At 38.1% G+C, this 18,669-nt stretch overlaps 1 protein-coding gene across 1 annotated transcript; it reads right to left on the bottom strand.

Annotated features, from left to right (window-relative positions):
- Positions 1-282: 282 nt before the first annotated feature.
- Positions 283-9,005, bottom strand: THOC7 (THO complex subunit 7). Its single transcript, XM_040454544.1, has 7 exons — positions 8,706-9,005; positions 7,585-7,712; positions 6,948-7,034; positions 4,565-4,622; positions 3,144-3,210; positions 2,992-3,061; positions 283-1,330 (listed from the first exon to the last, which is right to left on the bottom strand). Exons 1-7 carry the CDS (start codon positions 8,840-8,842, stop codon positions 1,263-1,265), a joined length of 615 nt encoding a protein of 204 aa, XP_040310478.1. The 5' UTR covers positions 8,843-9,005; the 3' UTR covers positions 283-1,262.
- Between the last annotated feature and the right edge of the window lie 9,664 nt (positions 9,006-18,669).

Genomic DNA, 18,669 nt, shown 5'->3' with positions numbered 1-18,669 from the left:
CTTATCTTTATGGGAATTCTTATCTTTTGGTACATAATCCTGAATAAATCACTCTAGTGAATTAATCAACTGGGGAGAAGGACATCTCTTAGAATATTCTGCCCAACAGTCCTTCAAAAAAATTCTTTTTCGGAAAACTGATTTTTAATTCTGAGTCAACGTAAGCAAGTTTTTGCTTCATAATTCTTCCTAATATTGGAAAACAGAAACATTGATCAGGGCATAGGAGGTCCGCAAAGAAATTTCTCCCATGATTTGCCAGATGAAATTAGAGGAAGCCAGTTAAAGGTATTATGACACTTTTAATATGACTACTACTGAGCTAATTTTCAACTTTCATATTTAAAGATAAGAATTCTTAAGATTACAAAAATTTAACATTGTTTAAAGTATGATTCATGCGAACTGTCATGTTTCCGAACTAAAATAAATGGTAAGGATGGAACCTAACAAGTACTGAGCATTAAATTCCATACTTAAGAAAATTACAAATGATTCAGCCTTAGCTTAATTTTTAAGATGATGAAATCCTTTATGCAAGACCATCTTAACAGACTGTTTTTCTGAGACAACTTTTTCTTTATCAATTTTTTTTTCTGCTGAAAATGACCCCTACATAATGAAACAGTAGGAGAAAACATATTAACAAAACATTTTATAACCACATTGCTCAAGTGTTGAGGAGAGAGATCTAGAAAGCAATGCATATTGATTTGCTTTCATCTTATAATTACCTCTTACACCACCGATTGTTAGTATCATGCAACTTCTCCCCAAATGAGCATACGCTACCCCTATTTTGAACATAATTTCATAAATTTGCAGCCCTCTTGAAACCTATTCATGAACTCCATTTTCAAAAGTGGTAACAATTTCCAGATTGACTCATTTTCTCACCCATATCCTGGAAATGCCACTTTCTCACAACCTTCAACATAGTTTATAAGCCAATCAATGTTACCAATTAAAAACTACCTACCACACTACTGAGCACAAAACATATCTGGCTTGAAAACATTCTATTAAACATTTTGGGATGTTGCTTCCTACCTTTCAAGAATAAAAAAGGCATTTCAATACAAACAAATCGATATGAAAGTCTTTTTCCTTTGTGTAAAGAAATCGGAATGAACTGTACATTAATATTTAAAAGCAAAGTAGTTCACTGCCAAAACTTTAAATCTCAAGAGTGCAACAAGTTCCAAACACAGTGAGCATGTTGTTACTTCTGTATTCTTGGGAATGGTGAACGATTAGCCTGTCTATGGCTTGGAGTCTGTTTCCATGCTGGTTTCTTGAGCTTCTTCTACTTCGGAGAGCTTTTCATCATCTGTAGTTGAGAAAGAACCATAAAACTGCAGTCAAATTTTCTTAAGTTATATATTTAGCAAATACATGACAACATTTTTATCCTTTATTAGCTGATATATCTAAAAAGATGGCAAAATGGCAGTCCATGACTGCAATTGACCCACACAGTGTTTGGTTGTTTTTTTTTTTTTTTCAAAAAAAAATTTTTTTTTCAACGTTTATTTATTTTTGGGACAGAGAGAGACAGAGCATGAACGGGGGAGGGGCAGAGAGAGAGGGAGACACAGAATCGGAAACAGGCTCCAGGCTCCGAGCCATCAGCCCAGAGCCTGACGCGGGGCTCGAACTCACGGACCGCGAGATCGTGACCTGGCTGAAGTTGGACGCTTAACCGACTGCGCCACCCAGGCGCCCCATCAGTGTTTGGTTTTAAAAATGCTGTTTTGGCTGTTGGTGTTTATGAGCATAATCAAAATGTAAAATTTATGTGATAGAATGCATTGAAAAAAATTTTTTAATGCTTATTCATTTTTGAGAGAGAGAGAGAGAAAGAGAGACAGAGCATGAGCTAGGGAGGGGCAGAGAGAGGGAGAGCACAGAGCCCGATGCGGGGCTCGAACCCACGAACTGTGAGATCATAACCTGAGCCGAAGTCGGACGCTTAACTGACTGAGCCACCCAGGCGCCACTAGAATACATTTTTTAAAATGTATGTGAGAGAGGGGCACCTGGGTGGCTCAGTCAGTTAAGCGTCCGCCTTCGCTCAGGTCACGACTGAACTGCTCTTGGGTTTGAGCCTCACGTCAGGCTCTGTGTTGACAGCTTGGAGCCTGGAGCCTGCTTCGGATTCTGTGTCTCCCCTTCTCTCTGCCCCTCCCATGCTCACGCTCTGTGTCTCAACAATGAATTAATGTTTAAAAAATGTAAAAAAAAAAGTTTAAAATGTATGTGAGAGAATACATTTTTTTAAAAAATCTAGGTTTTAGGCTTTTCTTTTCTTTCTTTCTTTTTTTAATTTATTTCTTTATTTTGAGAGAGAGAGAGAGAAAGTGTGTGAGCAGAGGGAAGGGCAGAAAGAGAGAGGGAGAAAGAATCCCAAGCAGGTTCCCTCCCACTCTATCAGTGCAGAGCCTGACGCAGGGCTCAATCCAAAATCAAGAGTGGGATGCTCAACCAACTGAGCCACCCAGGTGCCCCTAGGCTTTTTTTGAAAATGATCAGGAAATCAGATAGCATAGAAATTTCCAATTTGCTATAATCAATACAAAGAGCAAGTCTCCAGTTCCTGAAAGTACGTTCCATTCACTGACTAGGCAAATGTGCTTATGTGCTAACGACTTCACCTACTCACCATTGCCTGCCTGGGTCCTGAATTACTTCGCAGCATTACTTTACAGCCATAAACTATAATAAACCAAGAAGAATTCCAAATCTATCACCTTTGCATTTCTCTTTATATGAAACACTGGTTATGTATTTAAATCATATATCGTTATACCTTCAGGCTTTTCTGCGTATATACAGAAAGCTGAACTACATGAATGCCTTCTGGCATCATCCAGCTATACTCCTACTCTGAAACTGCAGGTATGCTCTATCAAGAAGACGTGTATTTTAGAGGGCACACCCCTGGATCGCTTAAAAGTCCTTATAAACATTCATTCCGTGACTTCTACTTACTTTCCAGCGTTTGCTGAAGTTCGTGGATGGTACTGAGTAGAACGTGAAACTGTTTCCGTCTCAGTTCCAGCTGTGTTCAGGAGAAAAGAGTTAATGCACACTGATCTATAAGCATACACATATCACAGAGGCTCAAATACGTGTGCAAATACCTTATCTTCCACACTTTCTTTAATATGTGAAAGATGCTCCAGTTCTTTTCCCAGAGACTCTAGTTCCCTGAAAATAATAAAACAGTGTTACATTTTGCTAATTGGGGAACCAGAATTCACAATTAATGCCTAAATTTTTAATTACTAAAGAGTATTTAAAAAATTTTTTTAAAGGATAAGAAGTTCTTAGACTCCATTATGATGAAACTTTGAAGCGAGGGATGATTTCTTAACTTCTAAATGTGCACTAATTTCATTAAAATCGAATTTCTAGATAATTTTTAAAATCTAAGAAGACACAGATAATAGGATATCATACCGCCAAGATTTGACAACTTTTAATGTTTTGTCATTCTTATTTGACAAAATAAGTCTTTCTTCTTCTCTTTTTCTTGGTAAAAGAAATAAAGCACTGCAGATTAACTTGAGATACTAGAACCTTATTGCCTGTCCTCTATCTCAGGCCTTTTATCTTCCTCTACTCCCCAGTCAGGCAATCACTGTATCATTCCAACCCATATATTTATTTGTCCCTCTAAATTATATACAGTATTAGTAGATAATGAGGGGACGTTAACTTTATAAATGGTTACTATTCTGCAAGTATTACAGAAGATCAGGAATAATTTAAAATTCATTGTATGTCTTCTGTTTTTCTTTTCACTGATTGTGTTTTGAAATCTGAGCTTAAAAAGTGTATAAGAGGCGCCTGGGTGGCTCAGTCGGTTAAACGTCCGACTTCAGCTCAGGTCATGATCCCACAGTCTGTGAGTTCGAGCCCCAAGTCAGGCTCTGTGCCGACAGCTCAGAGCCTGGAGCCTGCTTTGGATTCTGTGTCTCCCTCTCTCTCTGCCCGTCCCCTGCTCATGCTCTGTCTCTCTCTGTCTCAAAAATAAATAAAAGCATTAAAAAAAATTTTTTAAAGTGTATATCTAAAAAAAAGTGTATTATCTAATTTGTTTTACACTCCTCATTTAGTATTCTACTATATGAGTACACCATATTTTATTTATCCATTTTAGTGTGATGTATATTATATGAATTTATTTTTTTAAGTTTATTTATTTTTGAGAGTGAGAGGGACAGAGAATCCCAAGCAGACTCCACACTATCAGTGCAGAGCCAGGTGTGGGGCTCGAACTCACAAACCACAAGATCATGACCTGAGCCGAAACCAAGAGTTGGTGCTGAACCAAATGAGCCATCCAGGTGCCCCTATATGCATTTATTTTAGACCTAGAGGCAGTTAGATTGGAGGAAGGAAAAAATTTAATCAAGCAGCATTAGAATATGTTACTGGGAAGATGTGACCCCTCCTTCTGAAACATATTTTGTACTCCCATAAAAATGGAAAACACAGGCTAGTATGTGAACATTTATGTATAAAGATTAGTTCCTTTCAAAGTAAACTCTAAACTTACTTTAGTGTCTCATGTCTGTCTGGATGATGTTGGATCACTTTTGCCAAAGCATCATATTCTGAAAGATATAAAAATGTTTATCAAATTAAGGTTTTTTTGAACCTGGATATGAAAACAAAATGTATAACATGACAGATCTCTCCTAATCACTTTCTGAGTGCATAAAGAAATAAAAAAACCTTAAGGATGGAAAGAGTATCGCCAATGTCACTTGGTTGGCCTGTAACTATAATCCATTATTTCAAAACTTTTTTATTTTTTAATGTTTATTTGTTTTCGAGAGACAGAGACAGAGAGAGAGAGCAAGAGGGGGAGGGGAGGGGCAGAGAGAGAGGGAAACACAGAATTCAAAGCAGGCTCCAGGCTCTGAGCTATCAGCATAGAGCCCTATGCAGGACTCAAACACATGAACTGTGAGATCATGACCTGAGTTGGAGTCGGACGTTTAATCAACTGAGCCACTCAGGTACCCCTATTTCAAAACAATTTTAAACAAGGACTTTTGCTCCCAATCGGTTTTTCCACTTACCTATCCCTAGGTAGGATATAAGAAGCCAGCAGAGTATAAGTGAACTTAAGCCACTATTGATCATTAAGCAGACTGATTCTGATGAGGATCTTACTACCTATTTGCCCAGCAAAGAAAAGATCAGCTAGGTAAATATATCCTATCATTAATTTTGGATCTTAACAAGGGCAAATTACACATCTCATTCTCATTCTAAAGGTAAAGATTTCAGAAACTTAGAAATGATTTAAAATTCAGAACTGTAAAATTCCTTGTTTCTGTTCCACTGAGACTTTCAGGTTTCCTTGTTATTTCCTGTTGGCCTTTCTTATGAAATGATGAATGGCAGCATTCATTTAAAAGCCTCAGCTAATCAGAAAAGGCACTGTAAAACATTTTTAAATTATTTTAGAATCGGTATTAATTATTAAATACATTGCTGTAAATTGGCCACTGAACTTGACCATATGCATTTTAGAACGAATTCAAAAAACAATTTTTTTAAAATAAGGAATTAAGCATCTTAATTGGTTCATTAAAATGTAAAATTCATTGATTTGAAAATCAGCATATTAATTCAATAAAAGTGTGACTTAAAAAGTTTTTTTAATGTTTATTTTTGAAAGAGAGAGAGAGTCGGGGAGGGGCAGAGAGAGAGGGAGACACAGAATCAGAAGCAAGCTCCAGGCTCTGAGCTGTCAGCAAAGAGCCCAACATGGGACTTGAACTCACAAGCTGTGAGATCATGACCTGAGCCAAAGTCACATGCTTAACTGTGCCATCCAGATGCCCCAATAAAAGTGTGACTTTTACTTCTTTATTTAAAGAGAAAAAAAAATTTTAATATTTATTTTTGAGACAGAGAGACAGAGACAGAGACAGAAATAGAGCACGAGCAGGGGAGGGGCAGAGAGAGACGGAGACACAGAATTCGAACCAGGCTCCAGGCTCTGAGCTGTCGGCACAGAGCACGACACAGGGTTCCAACTCACAAACTGAGATCATGACCTGAGGCAAAGCTGGATACTTAACTGACTGAGCCACCCAGATGCCCCAAAAGTGTGACTTCTAATAAAAATTTTTTTAGATTACAAAGTAATACGTGATCAGTGAAAAACAAAAACAAAAACAAAAACCCCTAAGCCATAAAACCCCACAGCCCCCAAATAATAACCATTTACATTTTCTATTTCCTTCTAGTTTTTTGTATATAGGTTACAATTGTGATTACGCATTATATTTTTTATCTTTCTTTCTTTCAATTTACATTATAGGAGAAGCAATGCCCCAGCCATTAAAAATTATTTTGGACTAGTTTTTATGGACTGCAATGAGGACAAACCCTGATTAAAAAACAAAAGAAATCAGGGCAAAACTAAACTTTACTTCTCCTCTTATTAGATATTTAGGCAGCTTGCAAATGTTTGCTTGCTTTGTACTTAATAAAAACTCACTGAGCTTAAATTCTTTTTTTTTTTTCTGGCAAGTAGTTCCGTGAAACAAATAACAAACAAAACCTGAGGTCTAGTGTATTTGTCTGAATTGCCTTTGCTGATTAACTGTAACATTATTTAGGCAAAGGGGTCTGAAGAGTAAAAAGAAAAAAATGAATACCTAAGAAATATTTGGATTATCAATACCATCCAGCAAACAAACAAACAAACAAACAAAAAAAAATTTTTTTTTCCAGCATAGCCTTCCTTCTCCACTATTTTAAGGAATAGCATAGCTTTAAAGAATTAAGTTTAGCTCCTAATTCTTTTTAATAATTCAGGTTGATTCTTACTGAAGATTTTACCACACAACATTAAAAACTACATGAAAATAGTACTCAGTAATAAAGCATTTGCACACTAAATTCCACAAAACCCTTACCTTGGCGATTTTTTCGTATTCGCTTTGCTTGAAGAATTTGCTTTTTGCACTCAGCAATTTTTTCATGTGCTCCTGCAATGCTACATTCTATATGAAAAGGTTTTTTTTAAAGACAGTTGTAACAACATGTATAATCTCCATCCATTTTTAATTTTAAAATGTGTTTTTATTTAAAAAAAAATTTTTTTTAACGTTTTTATTTATTTTTGAGACAGAGAGAGACAGAGCATGAAGGGGGGAGGGGCAGAGAGAGAAGGAGACACAGAATTGGAAGCAGGCTCCAGGCTCTGACCCATCAGCCCAGAGCCGGACGCGGGGCTCAAACTCACGGACCGCGAGATCGTGACCTGGGCTGAAGTCGGACACTTAACCGACTGCGCCACCCAGGCGCCCCTAAAATGTGTTTTTAAATTAAGTTCCATGGCTAATAAAATAGATGCTGGTGGTTTAAAAAACAGCTGTAACCCTAAGTATTGTATCATATCAGAATACATTTTTGTAGCTAACATTTACTATATTCTATTAACATTGTTATTATTTTACCACAAACCAAAGAAAAATGTTAGCAGATATTGTCTCCTTTGGGTCATAAAAATTAAAATTACATGGAAACATTAATTGCTTTAAGTTTCTTTACCTATTTCTTTGTAAATTTTTTCATAATTTTCCATTTCTCTGAGATTCATATCATATACCAGCAAAGTTTTCCCCATTGAAAATTCACATTGGGACAGCGTGCTCAGCATACGTTGGTACTGGCTGTATCTAGCGAAAAAGAGAGAAAAAACAGAATAAAGTTTTTTGTGAAATACCAAAGTTGAACCATTATAGTACACGCCAAGATTTGGTAATTAAATCCTATCAAGTTCTAAGAGAATCCTTTGCTTTATTTAAAATAATTTTTAAAAAATTAAAAAATATATAAAATAATTTAAAATATCTTTCCCTTATGTTTTCTTTCTCCAGATGTGATGGACTTGAATTTATAAACTGCTTTAGTTACATGTGCAAAGATGAGACCACTGTTCTTATCACTATAAGCTAAATTCAAACAACTACTTGTTTGAATTTTGTTTAAAATACATTTTAAAATGTTTTCATTAAGATGTTTTTTTATGCTCCCAATTTTATTTTCACAATTTTTTTCACTCTTTAGAAAGATCTATGTGAAAAGTTAATTCAAATGAGGGAAATTTTTCTAACGCAAGGAAAATTATTAAATATGTATAAACCCTTGCAACAACTATCTATTAGCTTATTAAAAAAAGAGAAAATTGAGGTGCCTGGATGGCTCAGTTGGTAGCACAGGTGACTTGTGATCTTGGGGTCATGTGTTCAAGCCCCATGTTGGGCCTACAGCTTACTTAAAAAAAAAATAAAACAAAGACAATTTCATTTAGATACTTTGTCTAACTTACCTGCTAAAATTGACCAAATTAGTGAGCCAAAATTTAATTCTCCTTTCTTACCACCATACCTTCTGCACATTTTAATAAACATAAAATGTTTATTATTTCTATTATTATTAATTATTATTAATTAATATTATTAATATTATTATTTCTATTATTATTATTCTATTATTTCTATTCTCTGAATAGAAAGAAAGACCAGAAAAATCTATAGCTGATTAACCCCAAATTGCCTCCACTGGACACTGAAGGTGAGTGAAAATCTGAAATACTGATAGGCTGTATACAGGGTTTAAACTCTTATCAGCCCACTGGTGTAGAAACAAAAGTGAGATGAAATAAATACCCCTCTTCCTGGGACCCAGAGTTGCACCATTTAATGAAACTTTTCACTAGCAGATTGATTCTCCGATCATCTCCAGCGCCGTCTCCATCAATTAGGAGACGCTTCCGTATGACTTCGTCTGGAGGAAAGAAGAACATGAATTAAAATGATGGTCTGACTCTTGTTGACTTTCAGAAACAAGTAACTGATACCACTATTTATGCATTCATCCAAAAGAAAACCACGGAGACCTGAGTGTACTTCACGCCTCTAAACTGTGTACTTAAAGGTGGTTAAGACGGCAACTTTTGTTATGTAGGTTTTACTGCAATTGACGTGTGTTATTTTTATGTCTCTGTCAAGACAGTTATTGTCTGTTGTGTGCCAGGCAGTGTACTAAGGGGCCAGGTTACAGCCTGCGCTAATGGATCTGCTCTTGTTGGGTTGCTAAGCAGAAATCGTTTCCGGGGACCATCAAAGAAATAAGCCCAGAGTTCTTGGAGAGCTTTTTTTGGGAAAAACCTGTCCACACAGAGGGCTGAGGTGTTCCTATCTCTGACTAGTGTGAGGTAGAGGCAGAAGGTACAGAAAGAAAAGGTTTGAAAGAGGTAGTGGCAGACTGGGCAAAGAGAGGTGGGTCAGAGAAAAGAGAATGGGTTTATCAAAAAAAATAAGTGTCATTTAGTCATTATGTCTGGGATGTTTCTTTCCCCATGAAGGTTTTGTTTTTTTTGGTTTTTTTTTGTTTTTTTAAAGCTAGGCTGTCTCACTCTTGCTCCAAGGAGAGGAAAAAGGGTAAAACAGAAGAGCAGGGCAGGTAATGACGAGGAGCTCTAAGTGGGGCTCTTGTCGGCCTGTCCGGCAGCCCGGAGCTAGTGTTCTTGCTGGACAAAGTAATCCTGGATCGTGACAAGAGAAAGGCAGGTTGAAACCCAATAAAACATAAATTTTCATCTACCAGATTTGCGAAGATCAAAATACCCGATAAAAAGGGTTGGCAAGGATCCTGAGAAAGTGCACTTACACACAATGATGGAAGGTACAGTGGCACCCTCTTTGTGGGGCAAATGGGCGACAACAAACGGTATTTAAAACATACATCCCGGGCACCTGGGTGGTTCAGTTGGTTAAGCGCCTGACTCGATTTCAGCTCAGGTCATGATATCACGGTACATGAAATCGAGCCCCACATCAGGCTCTGAGCTTACAGGGTAGAGCCTGCTTGGGATTCTCTCTCTCTCTCTCTCTCTCTCTCTCTCTCTGCCTGCCCCTCCCCCACTTGATCTCTTTCTATCCCCACTTATCTATTTCTCTTAAAATAAATAAATAAATGTTAAAAAAAAAAACAAACAAAAAAAACTAAGATGCACCTACCTTTTTGACCCCGTAACTCCAATTCTAGGAATTCATCCCATAGATAACATCCCATAGATAACTGTGCACCCATGCACAGAGATAAATGTAAAGGGATGTTCTTAGCGTTGCTCATAGTAGAAAGATTGCAAAGCTAAACATTTACCAGTAAGAGACTGGTTAAATTATGAAACGTTCATATAATGTATTACACAGCCAAAAGAATAACGTGGATGTACATACTGATGCCCCAAAATCTCCTTTGATACATGAAGTGAAATGAAAACAAAACAGGTGAAGAGAAGCATACAGTTAGCTGTTATCTGTGTGGAAAAGGGGGAGGCTTTGTGTATGTGCATATGTGTGCACATCGCACATGTATGTGTTTGTGCATTCAAAGAATATCTTTGGAAGGAACACAGGAAACTGGTAATAGTGCTTTCTTCTGAAAAAAAAATAGTGCTTTCTTCTGGTGAAAAGGACTACAAAGATGAGAAAAAAAATTGAATTTTCTGTATTATTTTGCAGAATTGTGTTTGTTTTTCATCATGTGCATGCATTATTTTTTTAAAATAAATTTTAAAGTGTGAATAATTCCTGGAGAGCCTGCATGATGAATCAACAGCAAAATCTTTGAACAATAGTTCCTGTGTGTGGGCAGAAGTATTTGTGAGCGCAGGTGCAACGGAGATAAACTTTAGAAGGCAGGTGGCTGCAGTTTTAAAATCTATTCTGTGACAACATCAGATAAACACTTTTAGAATTGGGTTTTGTTCTTGGAGTCATGGCTTTGACAGGCAGCTCAAGTTATCGATTCATCAGGTATTTTAATGTTACACTTTAAAATACAAACTAATGCTTTCAGTTTTTGACCACCAACAATGTTATTTGAGGAGCCTCAGACAAAACAGTCCTTGAAGAGATTAAAATGCAGAAAATGAGTTGATTTTATTTTTTATTGCAAACATGCTCTAACTTTGTTAAAAGTTAAAGTAATCTCTACACTAGGCACTGGACACAGGAGCACCTGCTCCAGAGGGTGCATATTCTGATGTTTGATGCTGTTCCATTCCTTTCCTTTCTTTTGGTCAATTTGTTTTCTTTCTTTTCTTTTCTTTCCTTAAGTTTATTTATTTTGAGAGAGAGAGAGAGAGAGAGAGCAAGCACATACCAGTTGGGGAGGGGCAGAGAGAGAGGGAAGAGAGAGAATCCCAAGCAGGCTCCGCGACATCATCCAGGGGCCTTACGTGAGGCTTGACCCCACGAACTGTGACATCATGACCTGAGCAGAAGTCAAGAGGCAGACACCTAACTGGCTGAGATACCCAGATGCCCCATCAATTTCTTGTTTTCTTATCTCTGCTCTTCCAACCCCCCCCAACAAACCCCATCTTCCTCCCAGATACTGGGGCATCCTACTTTATTGAGGCCCAGGGATTTCAAATATAAATGCATTCAGGGAATAGGATATAGGAAAATTGGGGAATGAGTACCCACCCAAAGCGGGGAAACTATTACCACAGATGGCTTTTCAAGAGCTTTTTAAAGTTTGGTGACTAACTACAAATGTTTCAAGCACGTTTTGTGATCATTCCAGCTGCATATTTAAGATCTGGGTACCTTTATGTATGCAATATATATTATATAAATAATATAATATATTATTTATATAATTATACAATTATAAAAATTATAAAATTTTACAATTATAAAAATTTCTGAAAAATGTTTTGAACACTGTACAGGCCAAATAAACTTGGGGAAAAGGTTCATGAGGTTCATGTCTTATTCATGGTTTCCTCCTCAACCTCTCACACTGTGTCTTTACACTTCTGATGCTCAATAAATATTTTTTACATTAGATTTGTGGTGCCTGCCCCAGACCATCTGCCCTCTGAAGAGCTTTGTTTCAATAAGATACTAACAAGGATCAGCAGGCAACCATCTTTATTTTCAGGTCCAAAGCCGAGATTTCTCTTCTTGTACAAAAGACAAGAATTCTTGATCAATGAGCAGATGTGTTCACACGGTACCAGGAATTCTAAGGATGTGAGATAAGGAATTGAGCTCTTTTGCTCTAGGTGGAGACATAACATGCATATGAACACAAATACAGAGGAGGCTTCGAATGTTAAATAAGTGCCGAAGACCCATAATAGAGGAGATTAGGAGGACAGCTCCCTTTGGCTTGGGGGGAGTTAGGGGAAGTGGAATTTGGGCTGCTCTCTTCATACTTAAAAATTACCAACCAAGAAAGCTCAAAGGTATTTTAACAATATCTACCTAAACTTCAAATGACATATGCCTTTGGCCCAAGAATCCTAGATAAACTTGCACATATGCAGTATGACATATGCCCATCAACAGGGGACTAGATAAACTTTGGAATAAGGATATGATGGAATACTATGAAGCCAAAGAAAAACAAAGAATGAGGAAATGTCTATGTACTGATACACAGAGCTCAGTTAAGATAACTTGATAAAGAGCAAAGTGAGGCAGTACATATAGCATGTTTCCTTTCACATATAAATGGGGGGAAATGTATCCATACAGATACCCTAGAATGATATATAAGAAACTAATAGAAGGGGGGCGCCTGGGTGGCTCGGTCGGTTAAGCATCCGACTTCGGCTCAGGTCATGATCTCACGGTCTGTGATTTCGAGCCCCGCGTCAGGCTCTGTGCTGACTGCTCAGAGCCTGGAGCCCGTTACAGATTCTGTGTCTCCCTCTCTCTCTGCCCCTCCCCTGTTCATGCTCTGTCTCTCTCTGTCTCAAAAATAAATAAACGTTAAAAAAAAAAAAAAAAAGAAACTAATAGAAGGGGTTACCAAGGGAAAGGGGCAGGGTAAGTGGGATAGAGAACAGTTTGGAAGATGGGGAAATATCTTTCTATATTATTTGACTTTTGAGCCATATGAGCACTCAAAATCTGTTAGCTGCTGTTTGAAAACGAAAGCTATGATTATGGTGATGGTATCACAGCTGTTTGCATATGTCCAGATGCAGTGAATTGTACACATAAAATATGCAGTTCTTTGTATAAAATTATACCTCAATAAAGCTGTTGGAAAACAGAAACAAAAACAAAGGGGGCACCTGGCTGGCTCAGTCTCTGGGTTGTGAGTTCAAGCCCCATGTTGGGTGTAGATATTACTTAAAAAAATAAAATCTTTAAATAAACAAATAAACGAATTTTTAAAAAGGAAAAAAAAAAAAAGAAAAAAGAAAGCAAGCTAAAGTCCTTTCCCTGCCCCCACCACAGGCAGGGAGAAAGCTGTGAGCTCCAGCAGAGGTGGGGAATCAGAGACTGGATGTAAAATTGTGTACACGTGAGAACATCAGGGAGGCTGCACAAATCTTGGGACCCAAGGACAGAAAGGCAATTAGAGGTCAGAATGTAGGCGTCTCCACTAGTGAAAGCCAAACCAGCAGACTTGGACCTTGCCGGTGGGCACCTGGGAACTGCTAAAGATTCAGGAGCAGGACTTTCTAGGAAGATGAAGCTGAGGACAATGTACAAAATGGACTGCATCTGGGAAAAGCCCAAAGGCAGGGGAGCTATGAGGAGGCTTACCAAGGCACAGGCAGTTGGAGGTAAAATGGCATGAAAATTAGAGATTAGAATCACAGGTCCTGGGGCTCCTGGGTGGCTCAGTTGGTTAAGCAGCTGACTTCAGCTCAGATTATGACCTCATAGTTCGTGAGTTCAAGCCCCGTATGGGGCTCTCTGTTGTCAGTGTGGAGCCTGCTTGGGAACCTCTGTCTGTCTCTCTCTCTCTCTCAAAATGCCAAGGTGGCCTGAGTAGGAGTGTGGTCAGACCAATTCTGGTACCACTGGGGATTCCCTGTCAAGGCAGTTCCGGGCCCTTCTCCCAATTCAGTCTCTTCCTTCAAAGCCAAACCCCTGGGCCAAAGTCAAAAACTGGGACCAAACATACAGTGTTTGCTTTGTGTGTGTGGCACCAAACTTCACTTCATCGATAAAACGGGAATAAAAGTTCTTCCGTAAAATGGGAACAGCATCTCCACTGTGAAGGAACGCTGCTGTGAAACTTCACAGAAATGAAATTACACAAAGGAGCACAATGCCTTTTCATGGTGGGAAAGCAAGAAAAAGAGAAAAAGAAAGTTACTTATATGTTTATTTTGTTTAATGCTCACTTATTTTTCTTTTTTTACTTTAGAGAGAGAGAGATTGAGTGGAGGAGAGGGGCAGAGGGAGACAAAGAGAATGAGAGAGAGAGAAAGAGAGAGAGAAAAAGAGAGAGAGAGAGATTGCGAGCATGGGAAAGGGGCAGAGAGAGAGAGAGAGAGAGAGAGAGAGAGAATCTTAAGCAGGCTTCATGCTCAGCATAGAGCCTGACACAGAGCTTGTTCCCACGACCCTGGGATCATGACCTGAACCAAAATCAAGAGCTGGAAGCTTAAACGACTGAACCACCTAGGCATCCCATATGTTAAATTTTTTTAAACATTTTATTTTTAAGCAATCTCCATACGCAATGTGGGGCTCAAACTCACAGCCCTGAGATCAAGAGTCACTTGCTCTACAGACTGACCCAGCCAGGTGCCCCTGCTTATGTTAAATTTGATCCACAACTTGTACCATCCTAAAAATCTTGAGAAGTGAGTAAACATTGTGGAAGGTATATCTGTAGATACATCTATACAACTACACAGGTATATATTAGGCACTTACGCATACAGAGTTTTAACCGGTTAGGATTTCTCCCAAAATTGCTTCTATCTCAAGCTTCATATTGCAAGGTCACAGTATTTCTTTTTTTTTAATTTTTTTTTTAACGTTTATTTATTTTTGAGACAGAGAGAGACAGAGCATGAACGGGGGAGGGTCAGAGAGAGAGGGAGACACAGAATCGGAAGCAGGCTCCAGGCTCTGGGCCATCATCACCCCAGAGCCGGACGCGGGGCTCGAACTCATGGACCGTGAGATTGTGACCTGAGCTGAAGTCGGACGCTCAACCGACTGAGCCACCCAGGCGCCCCAAGGTCACAGTATTTCTAGCTTAAACTGCATAGACAGTTGTTGCCTAGAAAATTCTCTGGGGATAAAAATTCCTGAAATAACGTAAATAAAATAGAGCACAGCTCCAACAGCAATAAAATAAAAGGGTACAGTGTCAGTTTGAAAACAGCCTTTTCTTTTTAAATATAAAGATGGGCTGCTGATGGTTCCCAACACAAATGACATGAGCATTGTTATTTTTAATGATGCCTCATCAATTAGCGCTAGACTGAACACACCTAAAATATGCTTTGTTTACTACATACGTTGACTTCAAAAATTATCATCATGCTCGAAACTATAAGCAACTTAAATGCTAATATTAATAATTTGGACAGGCCTTGGCCCACCCTATAAAAACAGTAGGCATGGCTTAGAAAACTATTTTAATGATGCTATCAATATTATTCCTTAGTTGTCATGATTGCTTTCTTTACTATGAGGACCAGTGCCATCTGGAAAGAGCTTCTAACCCCAAATACCTAACATTTGTCCTGAGATGGTGGTTTTCCGCCTGACTTTAGGATTATAGGAAGGTTTCCTACTGGATTCTGTTAAATGTTATGCCACAGTTATACCCACAGTCTGCCATTCAAAATCACTTTAAAATCAGTTATGACACATGTATGCCGACAAGCAAATATTTACTCGCAAAATTGGGATGCATTTTGGACCCCTTTCTGTCTTATATACTGAACTATTTACTACCTAGAAGAAATATGTAATCACTTAGAACACCAAATAATCCTCAAAAAGCCCTTGCAAGGGGTTAGATTTTTAATACCCCATTTTCTATAAACAGAGAGGCAGGAAGAAATGACTGCTTTACAGTCACGAGACCAACTCCCCTCCTTCAAGCCTTGCGTCAGTTGACATGGCCATTTTAGCTGTGCTCTCATTTTATCCCGGAAAGGACAATCTCTCATAAACCCAGACTAACATTCTTTTCAAAATTCATCATTGTTATTAAAACCCTGATTACAAAACAAGGTTTCAGAACACCTTGGGGCAAATATTCCAAATAGGAAAAGGAAAACAATGGAAGATAATAGGAAAATGGAAGGTAATGGTGGGCCAACTTTCAAAACACTTCTTTAGGGACAGGTCAAGGCTTCACAACCAGTGTCAAGGGCCTCACGGTGAATGTAACTTCCTCCTAGGGCTAAGCTACTCTCAAGTGTGCCTCCCTAAACTGCTAGACCTTATAGCAACCTATAAGATTGCTTAAAAGCAACCTCACCTGCTTTTAGGAAATAGCAATTCTGTGACCTCCCAATGAAGATTAGCATTTCCTTTCTAAAGGCAGTTTAGCAAAGAATTCTGTTAGCACAGAAATGCACCACTGAATTTTTCTTGGTGTTCCAAACCAAGAAACTGGTGGATCCAAACTGAAAACCAGAGGGATAAATTTTATTTAACACTTTGAGACAGGGTGAACTTGAAACAGCGGGCTACTACAGCAATGTAGCAATATGTATCAAAATTAAAATATGTATATTCTTTGACCTGACTTCTAGAAATTATTCCCACAGGTGTGTGAAGGTATCTATACAAGTATCTCTATTAGACACTACTTGTAAGAGAAAACAACTGGAAATAATTAAGTGCTTGGCAGAGAATTAATTTTAAAAATATAACAGAATACTACACAATTGATACAAAATAATGAGGTAGAAAGAGCTTCAAGATGTAGTAAAAAGAGTTCTAAGATGTAACAATTATAGAAGTATATAGCACAGGTGTGCCTGGTGGCTCAGTTGGTTAAGCATCCAACTCTTGTTCTCAGGGTCATGAGTTCAAGCCCTGTGCTCAGCTCCATGATGGGCATAGAGCCTACTTGGAAAAAAAAAAAAAAGTGTAACACAGAAGAGTTTGTAAATGTTTGCATAAAATTTTAAAGTATACATACATAGTGGCCTACGACTAACATATATATAATGTTTGCAATATGCTATGTGTTTTTCACATATAAACACGTTGAATCTGCACGATAGCCCTATAAAGTAGATATTACTACCCCTATTTTACCCGTGAAGGAACTGAAAGTTGCTCAGATTAAATGTCACCGGAAATAAGGAGTAGAGCTGAGACCCAAACTCAGAAGTTTGGCACTAGAGAAAGTGCTTTTTACCCTTTACAGGCACTTAAAAATCATTCTGAAAAGGTGCACGCACACACACAAAAACAGTTTCTAATAATTACCTCTGGGAAGAGGGATTAGCCACGGAAGGTGAAGTGGGGAGGGTTTTCACTTGTCACTTGATGCTTTTTTCTCGAATTGTCGGACATGCATTACTTTTCTTTTTAAAAATACCAACAGTGGTTATCTGGAGAGTGAGTTTATTGGTCATTTTGAGGTATTTTTCTTCATCTGCATTAAAAATTCTATGTCCTTTAATAAATCTATCATGTGTTAACAAGAAAAAAGGAAACTTTTGACCAATAACAAAAGAAACTAGGGCCGTGCAAACCCAGTGTGCATGCAGACTGCTGTTAGATTTATCACTGGATCACCCCTGCTTATGGGTTATTAGGCTGAATTATGTATGTCTCATTGTTTTAGATTACTTATGGTAAAATAACACGTAGCCCCTCCTTTCAAGAAGCTTAAAATCACTAAAACAATTTTGAAGGCCAACAATATCAAGAAGTCACAAAAAGGCAGTGGAAAGAACAGTAAATATGACAGTTTGCTTTTTCCATGTAAATATTGATCTCTTGTGAGATACTTAGAGCTAGTCTAAATACACTGCTGATGCCAAAGTAAATTACTTAAACCAAAATTAAATTTAAAACAATTTTAATAAAGCAAAAATAATAGTGTTGAGGTCCTTTGTTTATCTCTAGATTTACTGAGACGTTTAGAGAAAGGTGCTAATAAAGTCAAGATTGAAACTCCAATCTTGCTTTGAGAAACCATGTTATCTTAGCTAAAGAAACATTATTTTATAGTTGCACTGTTAAACCCTGTGCTGGGATCACAGCTGAAGGAACAAAGTGGCCAAACTCCATGACCACGAATGGAGTCATTCATTGATCCGCAATTGAAATAGGAATAATAGCAGCGGGCACTTGTACAGCATTTCTAAGCTCCTATTTGATGACCATACATCCTGTTTGTTCCTTTCACTCTGAAAAGTTTGGACCATAAATTTGTCCTTCAATTTCGAAGTGCTTATCACGCCTCACTCTTGAAGAAACCCTATAAAGTGCGTATTACTATCTTCTTTTTACCCAGGAGTAGTGTTGCCTCTGCAGTCACAGGAAAATCTACACAATCACATTATTAGAAAGTGACAGTACAGCTGCACACTGTTCTGCATATTGTTCACAGGCATGTTAAAAACCATTATTTTGGGGCGCCTGGGTGGCTCAGTCGGTTAAGCGTCTGACTTCAGCTCAGGTCATGATCTCGCGGTCCATGAGTTCAAGCCCCACGTTGGGCTCTGTGCTGACAGCTCAGAGCCTGGAGCCTGTTTCAGATTCTGTGTCTCCCTCTCTCTCTGACCCTCCCCCATTCATGCTCTGTCTCTCTCTGTCTCAAAAATAAATAAACGTTAAAAAAATTTTTTTTAACCATTATTTCAAGTTGTAACAAGCA

This window comes from Herpailurus yagouaroundi, unplaced genomic scaffold (assembly GCF_014898765.1).
Source record: "Herpailurus yagouaroundi ecotype Mexico unplaced genomic scaffold, PumYag 213, whole genome shotgun sequence".
Taxonomy (NCBI): Eukaryota; Metazoa; Chordata; class Mammalia; order Carnivora; family Felidae; genus Herpailurus; species Herpailurus yagouaroundi.
This window is presented reverse-complemented; position numbering and strand designations above follow the sequence as displayed.

What these genes read in the sequence shown, in the direction of transcription:
- THOC7 (XM_040454544.1), bottom strand. Translation starts at nt 8,842, where the DNA reads ATGTTCTTCTTTCCTCCAGACGAAGTCATACGGAAGCGTCTCCTAATT. An exon ending in AATACGAAAAAATCGCCAAG is followed by an intron (nt 4,623 to 6,947) that starts GTAAGGGTTTTG and finishes TATATCTTTCAG; the next exon opens with AATATGATGCTTTGGCAAAA. An exon ending in GACAGACATGAGACACTAAA is followed by an intron (nt 3,211 to 4,564) that starts GTAAGTTTAGAG and finishes TATTATTTTCAG; the next exon opens with GGAACTAGAGTCTCTGGGAA.